This window comes from Schistocerca piceifrons, chromosome 2 (assembly GCF_021461385.2).
Source record: "Schistocerca piceifrons isolate TAMUIC-IGC-003096 chromosome 2, iqSchPice1.1, whole genome shotgun sequence".
Classification (NCBI taxonomy): domain Eukaryota; kingdom Metazoa; phylum Arthropoda; class Insecta; order Orthoptera; family Acrididae; genus Schistocerca; species Schistocerca piceifrons.
In genome coordinates, this window is record NC_060139.1 from 619,873,485 (window position 1) to 619,894,628 (window position 21,144).

General features: G+C 38.0%; 1 protein-coding gene across 1 annotated transcript in view; it reads left to right on the plus strand.

The window, feature by feature from the left end:
- The first annotated feature begins 1,076 nt into the window (after nt 1-1,076).
- LOC124776425 (UPF0047 protein YjbQ) overlaps nt 1,077-21,144 on the plus strand; it is a 73,162-nt gene continuing 53,094 nt past the window's right edge. Inside the window, exons 1-2 of the mRNA XM_047251419.1 lie at nt 1,077-1,635; nt 4,670-4,724. Of these exons, the coding sequence (XP_047107375.1) occupies nt 1,470-1,635; nt 4,670-4,724 (221 nt within the window). The 5' untranslated portion in view covers nt 1,077-1,469. The remainder of the gene's footprint in view (nt 1,636-4,669; nt 4,725-21,144) is intronic.

Sequence of the window (21,144 nt, forward strand, 5' to 3'; positions counted from 1 at the left end):
TGTGGAGCGGCGGTCGAACCTCCCTGCGAGGGGTCTCCCGGCCACCAATGCCATACGCTCATTATTATACAAATTTATTTTAAGGATTACTGGACACATACACTGTATTTGACATGTCCGATACTATTGTACTGAATGTTTTGAGAACAATGAATAAGTAAATAACTAATCACCTAGGTCTCGTGTGAAAAGCGTGAGGCACACCCTGGTGCATTGCTAGGATACTGCAAAAATGCAGTTAGGTAGTCTACAAAGGGGATTGCTTGCGAAACACTACTGTGACATACTGTTCATCTGAGTGGATCCATAAGAAATAGGACTATCAGAATCAGAGGATACTGAAGAGTACAACGAAGGGCGGCGTAATGGTCATGTACTGGTTTGACTCACGGGAGGACGCCACCAAAATGCTGATGAAACTGAGCTGTCAGACGCTTGAAGACAGATGTAAACACTTTTGTTACTAGCGATTACAATAAGATGTATCACTTCCCGTTCTAATTCCTTTCCGGCTGACAATATCGCCTTTGAGAGCTTGAATTTAAGTACCGCTTCGGAATATCCTTACTAGCAATTACAGTCAAGCAATGAACAATGTTGCACTATTATCTCATTATGAAAGCTCCGTAGCGCCCTAAACCACTCTCAGTTCAAAGTCTTATTTCCGACGAGATGTAGAACAGTTAATATTCAAGTATTTTCTCATTGTCAGAGTTAAAAATAAAACCAATTTAGCTCAGGACCAGTGTACTTGGCAAACGTGGGTGACATGTGTGGGTTCTACATTAAGCATTTCATGAACAATACTTGGAAGGTAATGCAGTCCTGGTCAGCATATCGGTTATAGAAATGAAGAAAAGTTGTCTACATTTGCCTTTTCTCCTCCTCCAGCAAGCCTGAATGTAAACTTTCTCGGGGGGTTTTGACAGCTATTCTTGGAGAAATACCTCGCCGTAAACGTAGACTCTTTTTTTATTCTAGCGGAGATAAAATTCACTGACCGGCCACATAAATATGTAATAAACCAATATCTTTTGAGGAGACTCGCAGCACCAGAAGCTATTCTTTCTCGTACTTCAGCGATGAAATGGTTAGGGGATCGAATCAAAACAGATGGCAGCTCTAGTGCAAGTATGTGGGAGGTTTACTGACAAGCAAGGTTTCGATACCTATTTTAATGAAACGTAAACGATAAAAATGTGTTCTTGAGTGAAACGAGCTGATTGCCCACTGATGGAATAGTTATGAATCTAATACCTTGCAACGCGTGCTGCTTGGACTTTGATCTGCAGTAGTAGTGGGAGTTGGTGGGTTGTTGCGTCAGTGTAATGGTTAGAGCATGCAAGAAGTTGGTGGAAGTATGATGAAGAATCTGAAATGAATCTAAAAGAGAGCTGGAACATGCTGTCGACTTCATAGTATTCGTGATTGAAGTTACAGCGGCAAGTGTATGTAGTAGTGTGCTCAACATGGCTTCATCGAACAGAGGAATAGGATTGCAGATAGGTTCGGCTTGGTTTCAGAGAAAAATTAATCTCAGGCCACAACATAGAGGTGTACATCTAGTGACGGAAGAAATTTTAAGGCAAATGCCAGAAATATGTCAATTCTCAGTTGGACTGTTTCATGTACAGAGTAAGTGTAAAGCAAATTTCCAAACCAATTTACGTAATGTATGCTATTTCATTGTTACGGACTTGCGTAAATATTAGTGAAGCTGTAGCAAAGAAGTATGGGAACTGTGCGAGTGAACAAGAGCTGTGTTACAGACTGTAGTTATTGTTCGCGTTGGTCAGATAACCTCTGCAGTTGTGAAGGGCGCGCGAGTTGGTTGGCATTATTTCACTACTAGACGTATTTCTGTTTTACTGCTGGAGGCAATCGCCTGTAGCAGAATTAGAACGTCCTAATGTGATTGTTAGGTGTTACCTACAGTAGATCTCGTCGGTGAATGGAAAATGTGTAGTGTAAAATAGTCTTATATGATTGGGAACGTAATGTAAACATAACAGGTTTTGTTTTTACCTCAGTTTCCTGAGTTCTGTTGCACTGGCATGATTCTAATCATTGACTTGTTCATCCCAGATCAGTAGACTTTTGCAGTTGTATAGGACAATGTATCATAAATTGAAAGTACGATAAAAGTGACTCGTTTTTCTTATGTTCCCAGGACTTCATAAATTATCTGAAAAGCGTTTAGTGTTAGTGTCCTCCATTTAAGCTTGTTAAAACGTGGGCATAATTTTGCCAAATAAAGTCACCAGTTTTGTTCACTGATGTGTGTTAATTTGCTAATTAATAATTTTACTCTGTTGAGTTGATGACCCCTTCTTTTAAAGTTTCTTAGTAAGTCAGTAATGAGTTGTAAGCCATCAGGCAACATATTATGTAGTCAGTAACACAACTCCATACCAAAATAACATTTTTGTTGCTATAACAAATTTACACATGGAAAGTTGTATGTCTTATAACTTTTGATACTGTATTTACTTTAGTCATATTATTTCTTACCTACTTGTGAATTACTGTTTAATAATAGAACTGCAAATCAGTTTACCTTTATAATTTCAATCTATAATTATGTAAAGGAAAAAATTTATCCTGTCATCATTGACAGATTGATTGTCTAAAGATGTATTGGGGGGGGGGGGGGGGGGACTAGCAATTGGGCAACTGCAGCACACAGGGCCTGTCATAATATTGCACAAATTCATATCAGTTCAGAGTCATGTTTTCATTTTCTGGTTCATAATGGGTCAAAGATAGGCAAGTGACTGTTTAATTACTTCTTCTGTTATTGCTGATAATTCATCAAAATTTTCGTTTTCCTTTTATGTGTGTGGCTCAGTCACATTACTTAGTTTGGTGTAAACATTGGGAAATCAGCATTTCATGTAAATAAATGTTACTGGTTACTTTGGAGAAATTTTCTGTTTTTGTTATGAAGTCAACATTAAGATCTTTTTTGGGCTCAATTGGATATTTACTTGTGATTTTTTTTTTTATTTTGTTCAGGGAACATCAATAAGAATAATATTTCATGTCCTTGATTTTCTAATGGGATTTTCCTTCTTTGGTCCAATTGCATAAGAATCAATAAACTTTAGTGTAATAAATGACAGTTGCCATTATTTAAGTTAGACTTAAATATGACAGTTGATATTTAAAACAGTTTAAACATTTGCTTTATCTATATTTGATGTCGAATGTCGAATTTTTCCCATAGAATGTGTTACAAAAAGTTGAGAGGAAGTTGTCATTGTGTGTTGGAGCACAGTGTCAAATCTGCCTTGTGTTAATAATCTTGAACAGTTACCATTCTTACTGAACATCATTTGTCTTTAAAATTCTTCACCACAGAATGACTGTCATTTAGAGTTGTTGTATTTAAAATTACAATGAAAACTGTGATAACTTCCCCTTTCTATGCCTTTAAACTATGTTGACACTTGGTACAGTGCTTGGTGGGAGTGACTGTAAAGGCATTCCCAATTTGCAGTCACTCCCATAAGCCACCACCCGAATGTGAACATAGTTTGTGTATATAATGTATTCTTTTAGCTTGTCACATGATACTTCAGAGTTGTTCTGCCAAAAATAAATTCTAATTAAGGCCACAAAGTTAATTTTGAGTTAGGAAATAAATTTCCGAAGAACTACTTGTATGAAAATAAGTCATTACTAAGATATTGTCACTGCTTCTGTATGAAGTAGTTGACTTGTGCATTATTTCTACTGTCAAAACATTTTGAAAGTTGTTTTTTTATCATGGATTTAGATGAATTTAATTATTGATAAAGGATAATCTGACTATGCTACTATGTTTCAAATATGTTTGTGTAATATCAGTAAAATAGAAAAATTGGTCTGAGTATGGGTGTTATACTTGAACTATAAAGTTAATGCTTTCGTATTAGTAAGAAGTACAAAATATCAGCATAGTATTATCTACCTTTCTTTCTGAAACACTGAAATTTTTTAGCCAAGACAGTTACGCAATGCACTTCAGCTGGGACATTTTCTCTTTTAATGTGTGTCCGTTTCCATTACACTTCAGAACTCATGTCTGGTAGGTGGTTTAACTGTACTAATGATATTACCTGAAAAAATACACAGAAATACATAAGAGAGAAAACCGTATGCTTCTTTCTGCTCATAGTGCGGCTGGGTGCTACAGACCCTCCAGCTTCATCTCATCATTATAACAGAGCAGTTCAAAACACACACACACACACACACACACACACACACACACACACACAGAGAGAGAGAGAGAGAGAGAGAGAGAGAGAGAGAGAGAGAGAGAGTCAAAACTTTCACACACTTGATACTTTGTGATTGAGAGAAACATCTATCCCTGTTTTACTTTATTGTAAAAATAAGATCTAACTTATAAATTACCGTAAGGATTCTGATGGCAACTCACAAACAATTAAAAACTCAATTCCCAAAATGTAAACAGTGCAGGAAAGCAAGTACTAAATTTAAGTTTTTTTAAGGTCACTTTGGAGTACTCCGATCTTGCAATTAATTTCGTTTGAGGAGATTATTTTTACCAGGAGTTACAGGATGAAGTGCATTGCTACTTATGAAATGTTTTTCTTGGTTTTAATATGTAATTTTTGAGAATATTTCCTTGTTATGACTTTTTAATTTTAATTTGTTGCAGTTCTTCATACATCAGCTAGCTTAGCTCTTAATGAAAGTTGGGACCCTGATGTAAGGTAAGTATATAGAATAGCTGTAGTATATGGTATGAGAATGCTTATGTTTAGATCATTAAGTAGGAATGCTATGATATGGGTAATATTTTTTTGTAAAATCCAGGTCTCAAAACTCCAGATAAGAGACTAGAGTTAAAAGTTTATTAATGTTTCAATAAGATACTTTTGTGTATATCTATCATAAGTCTGAATTTAGAGCAGCTGCGTATCCATGCCAGTTCCAGAATTAGTACTTGTCACAAGTATTCATTAAATGATGACCTAAAAACATTTAATATTCAGAAACTGTGGGTTTTTGATACAAGTGATTCACTTGAGGGTTGTACCATTTTTTCCAAATTTTTTTTACCATTCTAATGTGTCAACTCTTATGCTGCAGAAGACAGACAAACTGCTATCACCTTCTTCTAGAGGAATTGCGTGTACCTTGACTTATTTTAATGACATGTAACTTATGACATCTTAGACTGTAAGTAGTTGACAGTGGTTTGTGTAAATTATTATGGTATTGCTTTGGGATCTCAGCACTCTGTCTGTCTGTCTGTCTTGTCTGTCTGTCTCTTCTGTACAATTAAGGGCAATAACAGTGCTTCATTGCTCATAACGGAAGGAACAAATATCTTTCTCAGTATCAGTATTTTGAAGAGCCATTTCATGATCATCACCTGTTACAGTGATTAATTCAATAAAAGTGCACTTACAGTGTTAGGGGCTCTTGTGTTGCGTGGCAGTGTTGGTAACACTTCACGTGATGAACGAAGGGAACTGAATGATGATTGATGAGTTGGTTGTCAGTAACCACTCAGAATACCTTTTCCTAATTTCCTATAGTTCATAAATAAAGTTAGCTGGTATTTTAATAATGTAGCAAAAGATAGATTGTTATTTACCTTAAAGATGACACTTAATGTTTCAGACAGAAACATTTAAAAGACACTTAGATAAGTTTTGGCCACAGCCTTCATCAGAAAAATAAACACACACACACACACACACACACACACACACACACATATGTGACCGCCAACTCGGGCAGCTCAGATCAGCTGTGGCCAAATGCTTGTGCGTACGTGTCTTGTAATTGTGCTTGTCTGCAACTTAACACGTCATCTTTATGGTAAGCAGTATCTTTTCCTACATTGTTGGTATTCCAGCCTGGACTTCCCATTGTTTGATTTAGCTGGTATTTCGTTATATTAGATTAGAATTTGACCACATCATCAGAATGTTCGGCAAAATAGGAAACAAGACACATAAATTGATCTTGCAATGACATACATATATCTTGGGCAATGCTGCACATCAATTTGTTGTGGCAGTCATGTTGTTGTGTTGAGATTTGGGCATTAGCTTCACCAACTCTCAAGCAGATTGTCACATTCCAACCTACAGGTCAATTAAGCACATCTGTTTTTATTTCCATTAATGTCAAAAACAAATGCAGTCGAGAAACATTAGATTCTGAAATCATTAGCCGCAGCAATTCTTATTGACTACTGCTTGCTATCGCCAGATTGGCTCTCATAGTCAACGAATTGCAAATACCAGTATGTAACACAAGAACTGTGGACACTGTAAGATCACTTTAGCAATTAATTGTTCAGGTACATTTATTGTTTTTTTTTAATTAAGTAATGGAAATAAAATAATTCAGCCAGTTAGGAGACATAGAGTATATTTTAAATGTGGCATTGTAAATAAGAAATGAATTTAGGTCCTGCCCTCTGACAAAATCAGATTCTTTTCACAATCTGCAGTCACTGACCTCATTCCACACCAAGTTTTTGCAGTTTTATATAGTGGTTTAGTGTTGTGATAGTCAGTAATGAATTTGGCAATGTAGTGTTTCATATGTGATGCTCTGCTCAACTTGCAAAAAATAGTTTATTTATAAAAGTAAGAATGCAAGTTGGTTGAAATGTGAAGTGAGGAACTTTGATTAATCAGAATATTATCACAATAAAACTGAAGAATTGCAACAAAGTTTCATGAAGGCAGTGTTTCTACACTTGCAGGAAGTCTAGGCTTTATTTGTGCTTACCATAAGAAGGATAAGTTTAAATTTTGTGAAATGTCGAAGTAAATAACACAGTGAAGCAGTGTTTCAGCCATCAGCTTTTGAGGCTTTTGGCATGATACACATTATGACATAACCACAAGAAAAAAGCTTCGGAATATTCTTTAGTTTATACACTTAGGAGTAGAAAAAAAAATTGCTTTTTATTGAGAGAACATTAAGGGTAGTATTTTGCATTAGAAAGGTAAAATGGTTAAATGTACTTCTAATCAGATTCTTTAAAAGAACTAGTCATTAATAACAGTTGCTCATATAGTATATATACATATAAGCTAAAATTTAGTTTATGAAGTCTGTTTTATAAAAAAAGATGAATATTACTGCTTTTCAGCATCACCCTTATAGACCACTAAAAGATCCTACCTGGGAAAAGGAAAATTGCTGGTAATGTTCTTACCGTATTTAAGTGTTAACTTGTTTCCCAGGCATGGTCTTATTTATGTTCTTGTTGAAGATGTATTGAAAGTTAAAAGTAGGGATACTAATTCATTGTTGTTACATAGAGTGCAGTTGCAGACACAATTAAAAAAATGTGGTAGGCCATACTGATTTTTTCATAGTGTTGGGAGTAGTTTGTCTACTAAACAATTGTTCACAAAATTTAAAGTGAATGTTACTGTTTGCGACTGGACTTCTCGGTTAGAACTAGCTATATTTTTGTAGGTAGCTATTTAACCAGTGTGTTTTTAAACCTCACTAAACATGATAGTTATTCTTTAAAAATAAACAAATTTTTATGTAGCATGTTGTGAAAAGCATAGGGTTCTCAAATATACATTCAGGAAACTGAGATGAAATTTCACTCATCTGATATGATAATTTGTGACAGTTTGGTAAGTGCTCATTAAGAAACAGAAGACTTTACACCTCATCACAAATGTCAAGTGCTCTTAAAAAACTGAACTTATGTATGTTGTGGAAAAAATTTATCGTAGATATAGAGCCTTTAAATGTCAGATAATGGAGTGATTTATCTTACAGAACCTGCTCTAAAATGCAAATTTCCTCCCAAATTTCACTAGAAATTAAGATGATGCAAAACATGTTTGTATGAGGCATCGTTATGAGTGAGTGTGTGAAGTATCAGTTGAAATGCTCGGAGGTATTGAGTATTGGAAAAGTGAGTTTTGTTCTTAAAAACTTGTCCATTATTATGCTATCACATCAAACTATGTCAGCATCGATAGAATGTAGACATAGACATATCTTCCTTCTTGTTAAGAATTAGGTAACCAATCATAAAGGACAAAAAGTGGTTTTGTTGAGGTTAACATTCCACCATTGTCATCATTGATGACCTCAGGAAATTAGTTTCTCTTCTGTTAATGAATACTCCTGTTTTGCTACAGCAAAGTGAGACATGTACTTCCACATCTACATGGCTGCTCTGCAGATCACACGTCTCTGTTATTCCACTCTCAAACAGTATGTGGGTGAAACTGACACCTATATCTTCCCATGCAAGCTCTAATTTCTCGTATTTTATTATGGTGATTGTTTCTACCTATGTAGGTCAGTGGCAACTAAATATTTTCACATTCGGAGGAGAAAGTTATTGACTGAAATTTTATGAGAGGATCCCACTGTAACGAAAAACACATTTGTTTTAATGATTTCCACACTGAATCCTGTATCATGTCCGTGGCACTTTCTCCCCAATTTCTCAATAAAACAAAATGTACTCCCCTTCTTTGAACCTTACAGTAGTGAATTAGTAAAACTTATTGTTTAGGATATATTTATTTATTATTTATTTGTCCTGTGGCCATTTGACACAGCAGTATAGAACATGTTGTATACAGGGCAGAAATAAAATATGTACTGCATATATAAACATGAAGTAGGATAGAATTAGGTGAGGAAAGAACAGAAAGTAGGTCATTACCTTATCAAGAAAACCACCCTAGCATTCACCTTAGCAACTTCCAGATACCATGAAAAACTTGGGTCAGGATGGCCTGACAGGGTACAAACCCCACTCCATCCAAATGTGCATCCAGTGCAATAACCATGATATAGCTATCTTTATCAGAATGTGATTTGCAAAGAAAACCACATGCACCTAGTTTACAAGGAACTTAAATCATACAGAAGTTATAAAATCAGTGATGAAGTAGAACATGAAACTTGGTTACACGTTTCTGAAAAATGTAGACACATGAACACATGTCAGTGTTGTATCCATCATAAATTTTCTTGCAACTGATTCCCTGCTCTGAGGAAATGTATTTTGCTGCATCTGAAATGGAAAACTGGAAACCAACGGCAGAAACATTGTTGTGCAAGGGTGCACAGATCATAGGTGGTACACCCTATAACAGATGACAAAATACTCAGCAGGAAACGAATGCCTAGTATTTCTGCAAGACAATGTATTCACTTACACTGCAGATACATTTCTTAAAATGAAATTTTTTTTAACTATGGCCTGAAAGCTGTTTCCTTCTTCAGCCTCGTCTTGTACATTAGCAGTGCATTATAAATAAATACACCAAGTAAGAGTTGTTTTTATTTGTTCTTCGTGGAAGGACCCACGTTTGCTGTTGGTTTACAGGTCATAAAGTTTAGCTTGTCATCGGCACACATTTATATATAGGGAAGCTACAGTAAGAGCACACAACTTTTCAAATAGGGGCTTGCGGAACTATGTGACAAAATTTGAATTGCCATTTTCTGTAATATAAACATTTCATTTAACTAACTATTAGTGTTACCTCAAAAACACTAGTCTGTAAACTATAAGGGGCTGAAAGCAACCAAAGTAAGCCATTGTAGCACCTTGTGAGGGGCATACTTTTAAAGTGATTTTCAGAGCAAAACATGCTGAACTGAGTCTCTGGGAGAGTTCTGCTAAATGATCTTTCTAGTTTGTCTGGATTAACATACATTTTTTAAAGTTTTATGCATCAAATTCTTTCTAACTCAGTTTCATAGAGTACCAGGTGGTTTTGATTCATTTTCCCAAGTTGAATGTAATGTAATTTGTTTCGTGCATATTAATGATTGGGGCATTGAACTATGAGTGTATGGCTTGAGAACTCGATCAGTTGTTGTAGGTGTTGACTTCTGAACATTGCTCATTATTTCAATAGTGTCACCTATAACCAACATGATTTTACTTGCAGTTTCTGAGGACTCAATATCATTTATATAAATAAGGAACAGAAGGCGGGCCTAACACACTGCCCTGAGGTACCCAGTATCTACTTTCTTTGCGTTTGATACAAATCTGATTTTCTGATTAGAATGAACCAGTGTGAGTTCTGCAACCTATGATCTATTGTACAAATAAAACTGAAACCACTTGTTTCTTATCCCTTTGACACCCATTGCTACCAGTTTTTTAGTAAGCATTTTGTGACTAACATAGTGTAAAGCTTTCCCATGACATGGTCTGTCATCATTTAAATCTGCTAGTGTTCCCCTAAATTACTCCCTGCAGATATCAGGCTTTCTATTTTTCTTCCAGTAAGGTCACATCTGATTTTCTGTTTGTGGCCTTGTCAAAACATACTCTCTAATTGATTAGCTGTTGATTATATATAAAAGTCTTTAGAAAATGTGACCACCTGTCAAAGGCGTGAATAACCCTTTTGCAGTGTGGACCATTTTGAGAATTACTGGAAGAGTATCTATGTGGTTGTGCAAGGTACCGATAGCAGTGTGGAGTCGTACCAACTCCAGTGCCGTGGCCAGCTGCTCAAGGTTTCTCGGACGAGTTTCTGCGGAATGAACAGTCCTATAGGGGTTCAGATTCATGATTGGGTTTAAATCTGGGGAGTTTGGTAGCCAGAGGAGTATGCTAAATTCATTGTGGGCTCTTCAAATCACAGACGTACGCTACAAGCTGAGAGACATGTTGCGTTGTCCTGCTGGTAGATGCCATCATGCTGAGGAAAAACACACTGTATGTAGGGGTGGACATGTTTCCCGAGATAGATATATACCTGTGTTGATCCATTGTACATTCCAGAATATTTAGATCACCCAGGGAATGCCACGAAAACATTACCCAAACCATAATGCTCCCTCCTTCAGCCTGGATCCTTCGAACCATCCAGCGGCCATCTGTCTGTTCAGCAGACACTGTTGGCAGCCCCTTAGTTCATCTGGATGGTCAGTTTGTCAACAGTTACTCATCAATTTGCCTGTACATTTCTCTGCAGTCGTTGTGCACCCATCAGCTGTTGCCCATGGTTCTTTCGGCACCAGTTTTGGATAGCACCACTTTGCCATGCATGGTACATTTTACCCACGTCAGCATGCAGCCAGTTTACAAATTTTGCCATTTTGAAAATGCTTCCGTCCTTGGCCCAAAAGCCAATTATTGTGCCCCTTTGAATGCCAGATAAATCACGACATTTCCAAATTACTGCACTGTTTTCAGATTCTCCCCTGACAAACTTTATATACACTCCACTGCTAGTGCTGCCACCTGTAAGTGGTTATGGCATGTTGATGTCAGAACATACATGGTGCTCACATTAAAGTGACTGGACAGTATAGCTTGCTTTTTTGATGTTTGAGGAACTTGAAGCATGGCTTGTGTGTATCAGTAAACTATGGAAGTTCAGTGCAGAATGTTATATGCAGAATTTGTGCCAGCTTTTGAGTTATGTCATTGTTGCCTTTGTTGTGGTCTTCAATCCTAAGACTGGTTTGATGCAGCTGTCCATGCTGCTCTATCTTATGTAAGCCTCTTCATCTCTGAACAAATGCTAAAGTATTCTGGTTGGTTGGTTGGTTGTTTCGGGGAAGGAGACCAGACAGCGATGTCATCGGTCTCATCGGATTAGGGAAGGACGGGGAAGGAAGTCGGCCATGCCCTTTGAAAGGAACCATCCCGGCATTTGCCTGGAGCGATTTAGGGAAATCACGGAAAACCTAAATCAGGATGGCCGGACGCGGGATTGAACCATCGTCCTCCCGAATGCGAGTCCAGTGTCTAACCACTGCGCCACCTCGTTCGGTACATTCTTCTGAATTTGCTTACTGTAGTCATGTCTACCTCTATGATTTATACCCCCACACTTCGCTCCGGTACTAAATTGGTGATCCCTTGATGTCTCAAGATTGTGACCAATAAATCTATCCCTTCTCCTAGTCAGGTTGTGCCACAAATTTCTTTTCTCCCCAATTCTATCCGGTAATTCCTCATTACTTTCATGATCTACCCATCTAATCTTCAGCATTCTTACATAGCACCACATTTCGAAAGCTTCTGTTCCCTTCTTGTCTAAACTGTTTATTGTCCATGTTTCACTTCCATTCATAGCTATACTCCATACAAATATTGTCAAAAAGGACAGCCGAACATGTAAATCTGTATTTGACCTCAACAAATCTCTCTTCCTCAGAAATGCTTTTCTAGCCGTTACCAGTCTCCTTTTTATACCCTTTCTACTTTGACCATAGTTATTTTGCTGTCCGAACAGCAGAACTCGTCTACTACTTTACGTGTCATTTCCTAATCTAATTCCTTCGACATCACCTGATTTAACTAGACTACATTCCATTATCCTCATTTCGCTTTTGTTGATGTTCATCTTATATCCTCCTTTCAAGACACTGGGCATTCCATTCAACTGTTCTTCCAAGTCCTTTGCTGTCTCTGGCAGAATTACAATGTCACTGGCAAAGCTCAAAATTTTTATTTCTTCTTTCTGGACTTTAATTCCTACTCCAAATTTTTTTTTTGGTTTCCTTTACTGCTTGCTCAATGTACAGATTGAATAGCATCGGGGATAGGGTACAATCCTGTCTCACTCCCTACTCAAACATCACTTCCCTTTGATGTCCCTCGACCCCTTACAACTGCCATCTGGTTCCTGTAGAAGCCATAAATAGCCTTTCACTCCATGTATTTTACACCTACTACCTTCAGAATTTGAGAGAGAGTATTCCAGTCAACTTTGTCAAAAGTTTTCTGTAAGCCTACAGATGCTATAAATGTAGGTTTGCCTTCCTTAAACGATATCCTAAGAGAGGTTGTAGGGTCATTGTTGTCTTGTGTGTTCCTACATTTGTCCAGAATCCAAATTGATGTTCCCTGAGGTTGGCTCCTATCAGTTTTTCCATTCTTCTTTAAAGAATTTGAGTTAGTATTTTGCAACCAGGATTATTAAACTGAAGGTTCGGTAATATTCACACCTGCCAGCACCTATTTTTTTTGGGGGGGATTGGAATTATTGTACTCTCCTTGATGTCTCAGGGTATTTCACCTATTTCATACATATTGCGCATCAGATGGAAGATTTTGCCATGGTTGGCTCTCCCAAGGCTATCAGTAGTTCTGATACAATGTCCTCTACTTTTGGGGCCTCGTTTCAACTTAGGTCTTTCAGTGCTCTGTCAGATTTGTCTCACAGTATCTTGTCTCCCATCTATCTCATCTTGATCTGTGACCTTTTCTGTTTCTATTATATTGCCTAAAAGTTTATCTCCCGTCTATAGACCCTCTGAATACTCCTTCCACCTTCTCAGCTTTTCCTTCTTTGCTTAGGACAGGTTTTCCATCTGGGCTCTTAAAGTTCATACATCTGCTTCTCTACAAAGGCCTATTAGTGAAATATGCTTCTAAATCCTTGCATTTGTCATCGAGCTATTCCTGCTTTGCCATTTTGCACTTCCTGTCAATCAGATTTTTTAGACATTTGTATTCCGTTTCAACTTCTTCGTTTACTGCGTTTTTATATTTTCTCCTGTCATCAGTTAAATTCAGTATCTCCTGTGTTATACAAGGATTTCTGCTTGGCCTCGCCTTTTGACCTATTTGATCTTCTATTGCCTTCAGTATTTCATCTGTCAGAGCTAACCATTCTTCTTCTACTGTATTCCTTTCCCCATGTTCTTGTCAAACACTGCCTATTACACCCTCTGAAATTCCCATAAACATCTGGTTCCTTCAACTTACCCAGGTGCCATCTCCTTAATTTCATACCTTTTTTTGCAATTTCTTCAGTTTTAATCTACAGTAAATAAATTTTGATAGGGGTTCACATCTGCCCCTGGAAACGTCTTAAAATTTAAAATTTTACCATTACATAATCAATTTGAAACCTTCCAATGTCTACAGGTCTCTTCCATGTGTACAACCTTCTTTCATGATTCATAAAATAGGTGTTAGTGATAATTAAACTGTTCTCTTTGCAAAGGTGATTTCCTTTTCATTCTTTTCACCCAGTCTATATTTATCAACTATTTTTTCCCTTCTCTTCCTTTTCCTACTGTTGAAATTCAGCCACCCATTACTATTACATTTTCATTTCCATTAAATAAATCTCTTCTTCATCAGTGGAGCTAGTTGGCATATAAACTTTACTACTGTGATGGCAGCTTACCCGAATTTGTATTTTCTCATTCATTATTAAACCTAGGCCTACTCCTGAATTTTCCCTATTTCACATTGTGTTTGTAACCCTGTATCCACCTGATGGGGAGTCCTGTTCCAGCTGCCACCGAGCTTCACTAATTCCCACAAAATGTAACTGTAACCTATCCTTTCTTTCTTTAAATTTTCTAACCAAGGTGCTTGATTAAGGGATCTGACATTCCACGATCTGTCGAACGCCAGTTTTGTATCTCCTAATGATGACATCCGCCTGAGTAGTCCCCACCCGGAGATCTGAATGGGGGACTATTTTACTTCCGGAATATTTTACCCAGTAGGATGCCTTCATCATATAGCCATACAGTAGAGCTGCATGCCCTCGGGAAAAATTATGGCTGTAGTTTCCCCCTACTTTCAGCTGTTTGCAGTAGCAGTACAGCAGCACCATTTTGGTTATGTTACGAGGCCAGATTAGTCAATCATCCAGACAGTTGTCCCTGCAACTGCTGAAAAGGCTGCTGCCTCTCTACAGGAGCCATGTGTTTGTCTGGCCTCTCAGCAGATAGCCCGCCTTCATGATTGTACCTATGGCACGGCTATCTGTATTGCTGAGACACGCAAGCCTCCCCACCAATGGCAAGAACTCTGAATAATGAATAAAATGAAAACAGACTTCACCTTCGTTGTGTCAGAAGTTTGTGAGAAACTTTTTCTATAAGTAAAGTGGTTCGTAGTAACTAAAGAAGACTCACACCCAGTTAGCTATGTGGCTCAAGTATATGAACTTACAACAGTGTGTATTATGACACTTTGGCAACATGGTGATTGTCCTTCTGCCACCACTCGGCACTTACAGACACTGACACCATTCATAACAACTTTGCAGCATGCTACAAGAAATCTTACGTTGAATGTCTGAGGTTTCACATTTTTTGCATGCAAAAATATAATCATGTCTCTAACTCTATAGTTGATGGAATTTGCAGGTACCATGTCTATTGGTTTGGTATCTTGCATGTTGCATGAAACAGTTGACAATATCAACTCAGCTAGACTTGTTTTACACATCACTGAACAAAGTGAACAAATTACCCTTCTGTTTTAAGCATTTGTATCTGTACACTGATGGCATCATAGGGATAATATGGCCTGTTACAATGCTATTAAGGGGTTGTACAGAGTTTTACATGAATGGGTGTAGAGCTATTCAGATATTTTGTCTGACTTATCTTTGAACTTTTTCAGAATAGACAACTGCGAAATGTTGTTATTGAAGGTTTTTGGCAGTGTGTGTTATACAACCAAGGCTTTTTCATTTGTTCAGTGTGTTTAATGTATTAAAAAGTCCTATAAAAATCTTTACCACAAATCTCCAGGCATAAGATCTTTGCAGAAAATTTTCAACAGTTAGTAGGCTTTTGTGGATTTGTGTTTCCTTATGATATTTCTTCTTTATCATGTCACCACACCTCAGATTAAGAAGTTCAGATCGTATGGCATGGTCTGGTGGATTTTAAAATACTAAACTTACTTCCACCCAGAAAATGCTGGCAGAAATATATTTTGAAAACATGAGACATATTCTCTATTGTCCACAAACTTGTGGCTAGGCCTGTTCCACTTTGTTTTCTACAGAATTAAAAATGCTTGGTACAGTTTTACATGCTTTATGACTTAAGTCACCAGTAGTAGTTGCCAAAATGACTTCACTGGTATATCAGTATCAATTTTATGTATAAACACAGTGTTTGTGGACAGTTAGTCTTCCCACATAGATAGAATGAAGGGTAGGCAATAATGATACCCAAAGTACCATACACAGTAATATGGCTTGTGGGGTATAAGCATTACTTAAGTTAAATCCATTAAGAAATTCTCTGACATCTGCAGAAAGAGATAATATACAAAGCGATTAAGCAGGTGATAATAGCGTTTGCAGCTAGATTATTTCATTAAGAATAATTTCTATTCCTGCTCTAAGACAGTAAGAATTAACGTAACTATGAGAGTTGGAATTTCACTTCAATACGCAGAAAATACAAAATACACAGAAAAAGCCTTTTGAACTGTCAGGATTTCCATGTTCTGACAAAAAAGTGCTTTGCTGACAATGGTTTACTCCAACTAAAAAAGTAAAGTTTGCAGGTAGCGCAAGTTTCACAGAATTTTTAAGTGTGTGAAACTGACCCTTTCTCCATTTTACATGTACTTTTACCACTCACAGTTGTAAAATAGTAGATGATTTTTGTTTTGATTGTTCTTTGTTAAAATTTCCTCAATTTACTTAAACAAAGAAATATTGGCAACTTCTTGGAACATCAGCAGTTTTTCTTCATATAAGAATAAGAAGTCACAGTGTAAGTCATAGTTCCTTATCTTTCTGTTTTTGGTGAGCAGCTTTGATTATCATAACCATTATCTGACAAAAATTAATTTGTCCAGATGATGTGAGGAGATGATGTCTTGAGCCATTGTGTGCCGCTGAAAGATAAGCTGTCACCAGCTGAGCAGTTGGTGATGGCTACATTGTAATCTGCCACCTTCAACAAATGTTTTTAAAAATTTTAAAGGTGTAGGGTGTATAGAAGACAAGTATGTCCAGAGTATTAATAGAGTACTGTACTTGCTGGGAGCAAATTAAGTTAGTGTGATCGGAATTGTGATTTTCTTGGGTGTTCTTTGGGTCTGTGTGATGTCTATTAATTAGTGACATTGAGTGCTTACTTTTTTTTTTGTTGGTTCCATATTAAACACAGTTACATTCTATAAGTCATTCGAGGGTATGGCAATACATTTTTCACACTTGGTAGTGTTACCACTTCGTCATATTTACAGTGCTGCTTCTGCTCTATATGACTTTTCTTTGGTTCCAAAAATGAAGACTTAACTGTAAGAATACGCAAGTAATTTATAATTTTTAAACATTTTTTTAAGTTCATTCACATAACAATTCTTAAACAGCAAATACTGTTACGAGCAGTTGAATAAGCGATTGCTGTTGTATTGAGAATTGTCCATTCCTGTTCCTACGGTGAATGAATAGCGTTGTGTGTCACATGAATGGAATCTATGTCTATTTATGGTACATACTCCACAAGGTACTTTTCAGTTATGGCAGAGCATACTTCATGCCCGTATTAATGATTATCTGTCCTAATACATTTGTATGGACATGAATGACAAAAATGACTCTCTGTGCCCCTGTACAAGCTGTAAACTCTCTTATCTTATTATATTTTCCTTTCATGAGGTAAACTGATCAACAAAAGGGCTGCACCATCCTCATGACTTGCATTGTTTGTGTTTTTGTGGTCAGAAACCCCTTTCTCAACCCTCATGTGACAACATAGCTGCTATGGTGAGAGAAAAACACAGAATTGATCTGCCTCATCATGGTCACCTCAGGTCTACACCACCAACTGATGACCATTGTCTACATATTGTAGCTCACAAATACCTCAAGTAGAATGCAACAGAACTGTGCATTGCCTTCATGGAGCCGAGTGGGAGGGCTGTGTCAATCCATTCAGTAAATAATTGCCTCCATGCAATCGATTTGCTTCTAGGTGCCCATTACGAATAACAGTTCAACCCACCTGTTCCCAGCAGTGTGGTGTGTGACTGTGGGCAAGGAAATGCCTGGAATGGAACCAGGCTCCATGGCTTTGGAATGTCTTCACCAATGAGGGCAGTATTTCTCTGATAGCTTATAATCATTGTAGAAGAGAGTGAAGGTGCCAAGGACCAATGCACATCTCAGGCATGCAGTTTCATGTGCTCACCAGGGAGATGAGTTAGTTATGTTCTGGAACAGTGCCATGTATGGATGATGGGTGCTTCTCAACATTAAGAGAATTTGAGGGCTATGTGGTATCAGGACAGGATCCTCCAATCTACTGGTAAGCCCTGTCATCAAAGGTCGGTTATTCTTCCAAAATAATGCACATGCACAGATCACCCATGTCATGAAAACTTTCCTTCAGGAGGCTGGAATGACCTGCAGTATCTGCTGACATAAATCTGGGTAATCACTCATGAGATATGTTGAAACTTCTGTGTATTGTCACAGGAACTCTCATCACCAACTGAATTATATAAGTAGGGCTGATATTGAAGAGTAAGACAGTTATGACCAGCAATGTCTTGACCATGTTGTGGTGACCATGCAAAGGAGGATCCAAGCATGTTACAGTGCATAGGGTGGAGCAACATGATATTGAATGTTCGCTATCAACAGACTTTGTGTGATAAATGACATTATTTGTATACCTAGACGAGTATAAGGCTGCTTGATTTTTATACTTTTATTTTTCCAGGTTAGCATCGATCTACACTGTGTCAGTGGTGTTTTATTTTCATGCCTTCACAGTATTTTTGCTTAGCCTCATATATACAATTACAAAGATATTCTGGAAACCAGATAAAATTAATAGAACATCTCCATAAACATCTGAAAACATTTTATGTGGGCATGAAAATAAAATAAAAGATCACTGATGATGAGTGTGTAGTTAAGTAATGTCAAAGAAAAATAAAAATATAAAAACAAGCTGCCTTGTCCTTGTTTATGTAGTTAATAAACATTATTTGTATATATAAAGTCTGCAGGATGCTGTGAATTCAAAACAGATTTTAATCCCATAGATGTCCTCTTTTGAACAGAGTGCCTTTATTTTGGCTATTTTTTGCAGTAAAGCTACTTTTTAGCATTGTGGTGATTATTAATGCAGTCTCTGCTACCCGTGACTCTTAAGCTTGCTCACATTCACAGATATGCAGGTGCTACAAAACTTATTTTGAGCAGTTTGCGTTTTTGTGGCATCAGAGTTGTCGCCCAGTCATTCTTAATGCTATTCATCATAAATGTACATGACAGGGTCCTGTAAGAGCTATGTTGTCTTTCTTCCAAATGTTTCCATTTATGTTCAGTCAGCATCTTTATTATACACTCTTAAGATAAAAACATCTTGCAACCATGAAGGAATTATCCTAAGCATATGCAGACAAGCAAATGATTAAATTTCAGAAAAAACTGCTGATTTATTCAAGAGGAAGAACTTCACAAATTGGGCAAGTTAATTATGCGCTGGTCCAACTATGACCCTTAGGCAAGCAGGTATTTGGCTTACCATTGATTGATGAAGTTGTTGGACATCCTCATGAGAGATATTGTGCAAAATTCTGCCCAATTGGAGCATTAAATTTTCAAAATCTCAAGCTGGTTGGTGACCCCTACCCATAATGCCCCAAATGTTCTCAGTTGGGCAGAGATCCAGCGACCTTGCTGGCCAATGTAGGACTTGACAAGCACGAAGACAAGAAGTAGAAACTCAGCTTGTGCTGGAGGTCATTATTTTGCTGAAATGTAAGCCCACAGGGCTTGCCATGTAGAACAACAAAACGGGTGTAGAATATTGTCAGTGTATCACTGGGCTGTACGGATGCTTGCTTTGCCGTAGGGGTGCCGCAGATGACAGCCAAAAGGATTATACTATGAAATGAAATAACACTCCAGACTAGTGGTTGGGCCCTATGGCAGGTGACAGTAGAGTTATTATCTCACCACTGTCCTGGGCATTCCCAGACATGTCTTCAGCTTGGAATTTCATTGACTGGAGTAGAATTGTCTTCAGTGAGTCTCGCTTCAAATTGGGCCTGATGACCAGGAAGAAGTGTCTGGAGATGCCTTGGATAGTGATGGAATGTCTACCTGACTGTCACCCTCTATAAAGTCCTACAATCAGGAATCGTCATCTAGGTGCCATTTCTTTTCATAGTAGTGCACCTTTGGTTGTCACCCGCACCACCCTTACAGCACAGCAGTATATTGACAATATTCTACACTCCATTTTTGTTGCCTTTCATGGCAGTCCATCCTGGGCTTATGCCCACCTGCACGCGACAAGAGTTTCTACAGCTTTTCTTTGTGCTTGCCAATCACTACCTTGGCCATCAAGGATCTCTTCCCAATTGAGAATGTGTGAAGCATTATGGGCAGGGCCCTCCAATCACCTCAGGAATTGATGATCTCACATGCCAGTTGGACAGCATTTCACATGATATCCCTCAGGAGGACATCCAACAACGCTTATCTGTCAATGCAGAGCCGAATAACTAAATGTATATGGGCCAGAGGTGTGTCAGTGCATTATTGACTGACTCAATTTGTGAAGTTAGTTCTCTTCAATAAATTACCCAATTTCTCTGAAATTATAATCATTTGTGTGTCTGTAGATGCATGCCACATCTAACAAGTTTAATGAAATTTGGATAATTCCATTGTGATGTGTCTTTGTTTTGTATCAGCTGTGCTGACATGTTCCCAGTTGTAACAGTGCGTCTCCGAAAACACTACCATTTTGTATGTATATTCCTTCACAGATGTACACACTTTCTCAGAACCCTGTCAACAGATGTAACTCTTCCATTAACTAACCCTACTACAAATTTCAGGGGCTCATCCCTTTACATATTGTTTCTTAGTATTACCTTGAAATATTTAAATGATTTGTCTTGTTAGATATTCACTGCTTATCTTGTAGTTGTATGCTACAAACAAACCTGGCAGTTTGTTGCAATTGCTTAATATATATAGGACTGAATATATGTCCTGATCTCCTCCTTTCCCATGTCTCCAACCATCTCCTCCTCTCCCATCTCTTTATGTCCTCCTCCTCCCTGTCTTCCTTATTAATGCCTCCTGCTGCCTCTCTCTGTGCATCACCTCCCACCTTATGCATCACCTTCCCCACTCCTTCTGTCCATTACCTTACTCTCTCCCTCCCCCCGCCGATCACTCCCCCCGCCGAATCACACTCCCCCCCCCCCCCCCCGTTACTCCCCCCCCCCAGTCACTCCCCTCCAACCTCTCTCCCCACATTCCCCCTCAACCTCTCTCCCCCCCATCGCCCCTCAACCTCCCCCTCCTCAATCTCTCTCTCCCTCCAGCCTATCTCCCCCCAACCTGTCTCTCTCCCCCCTGCCCCCTCCACCTCTCTCTTTCCCATTCCCCC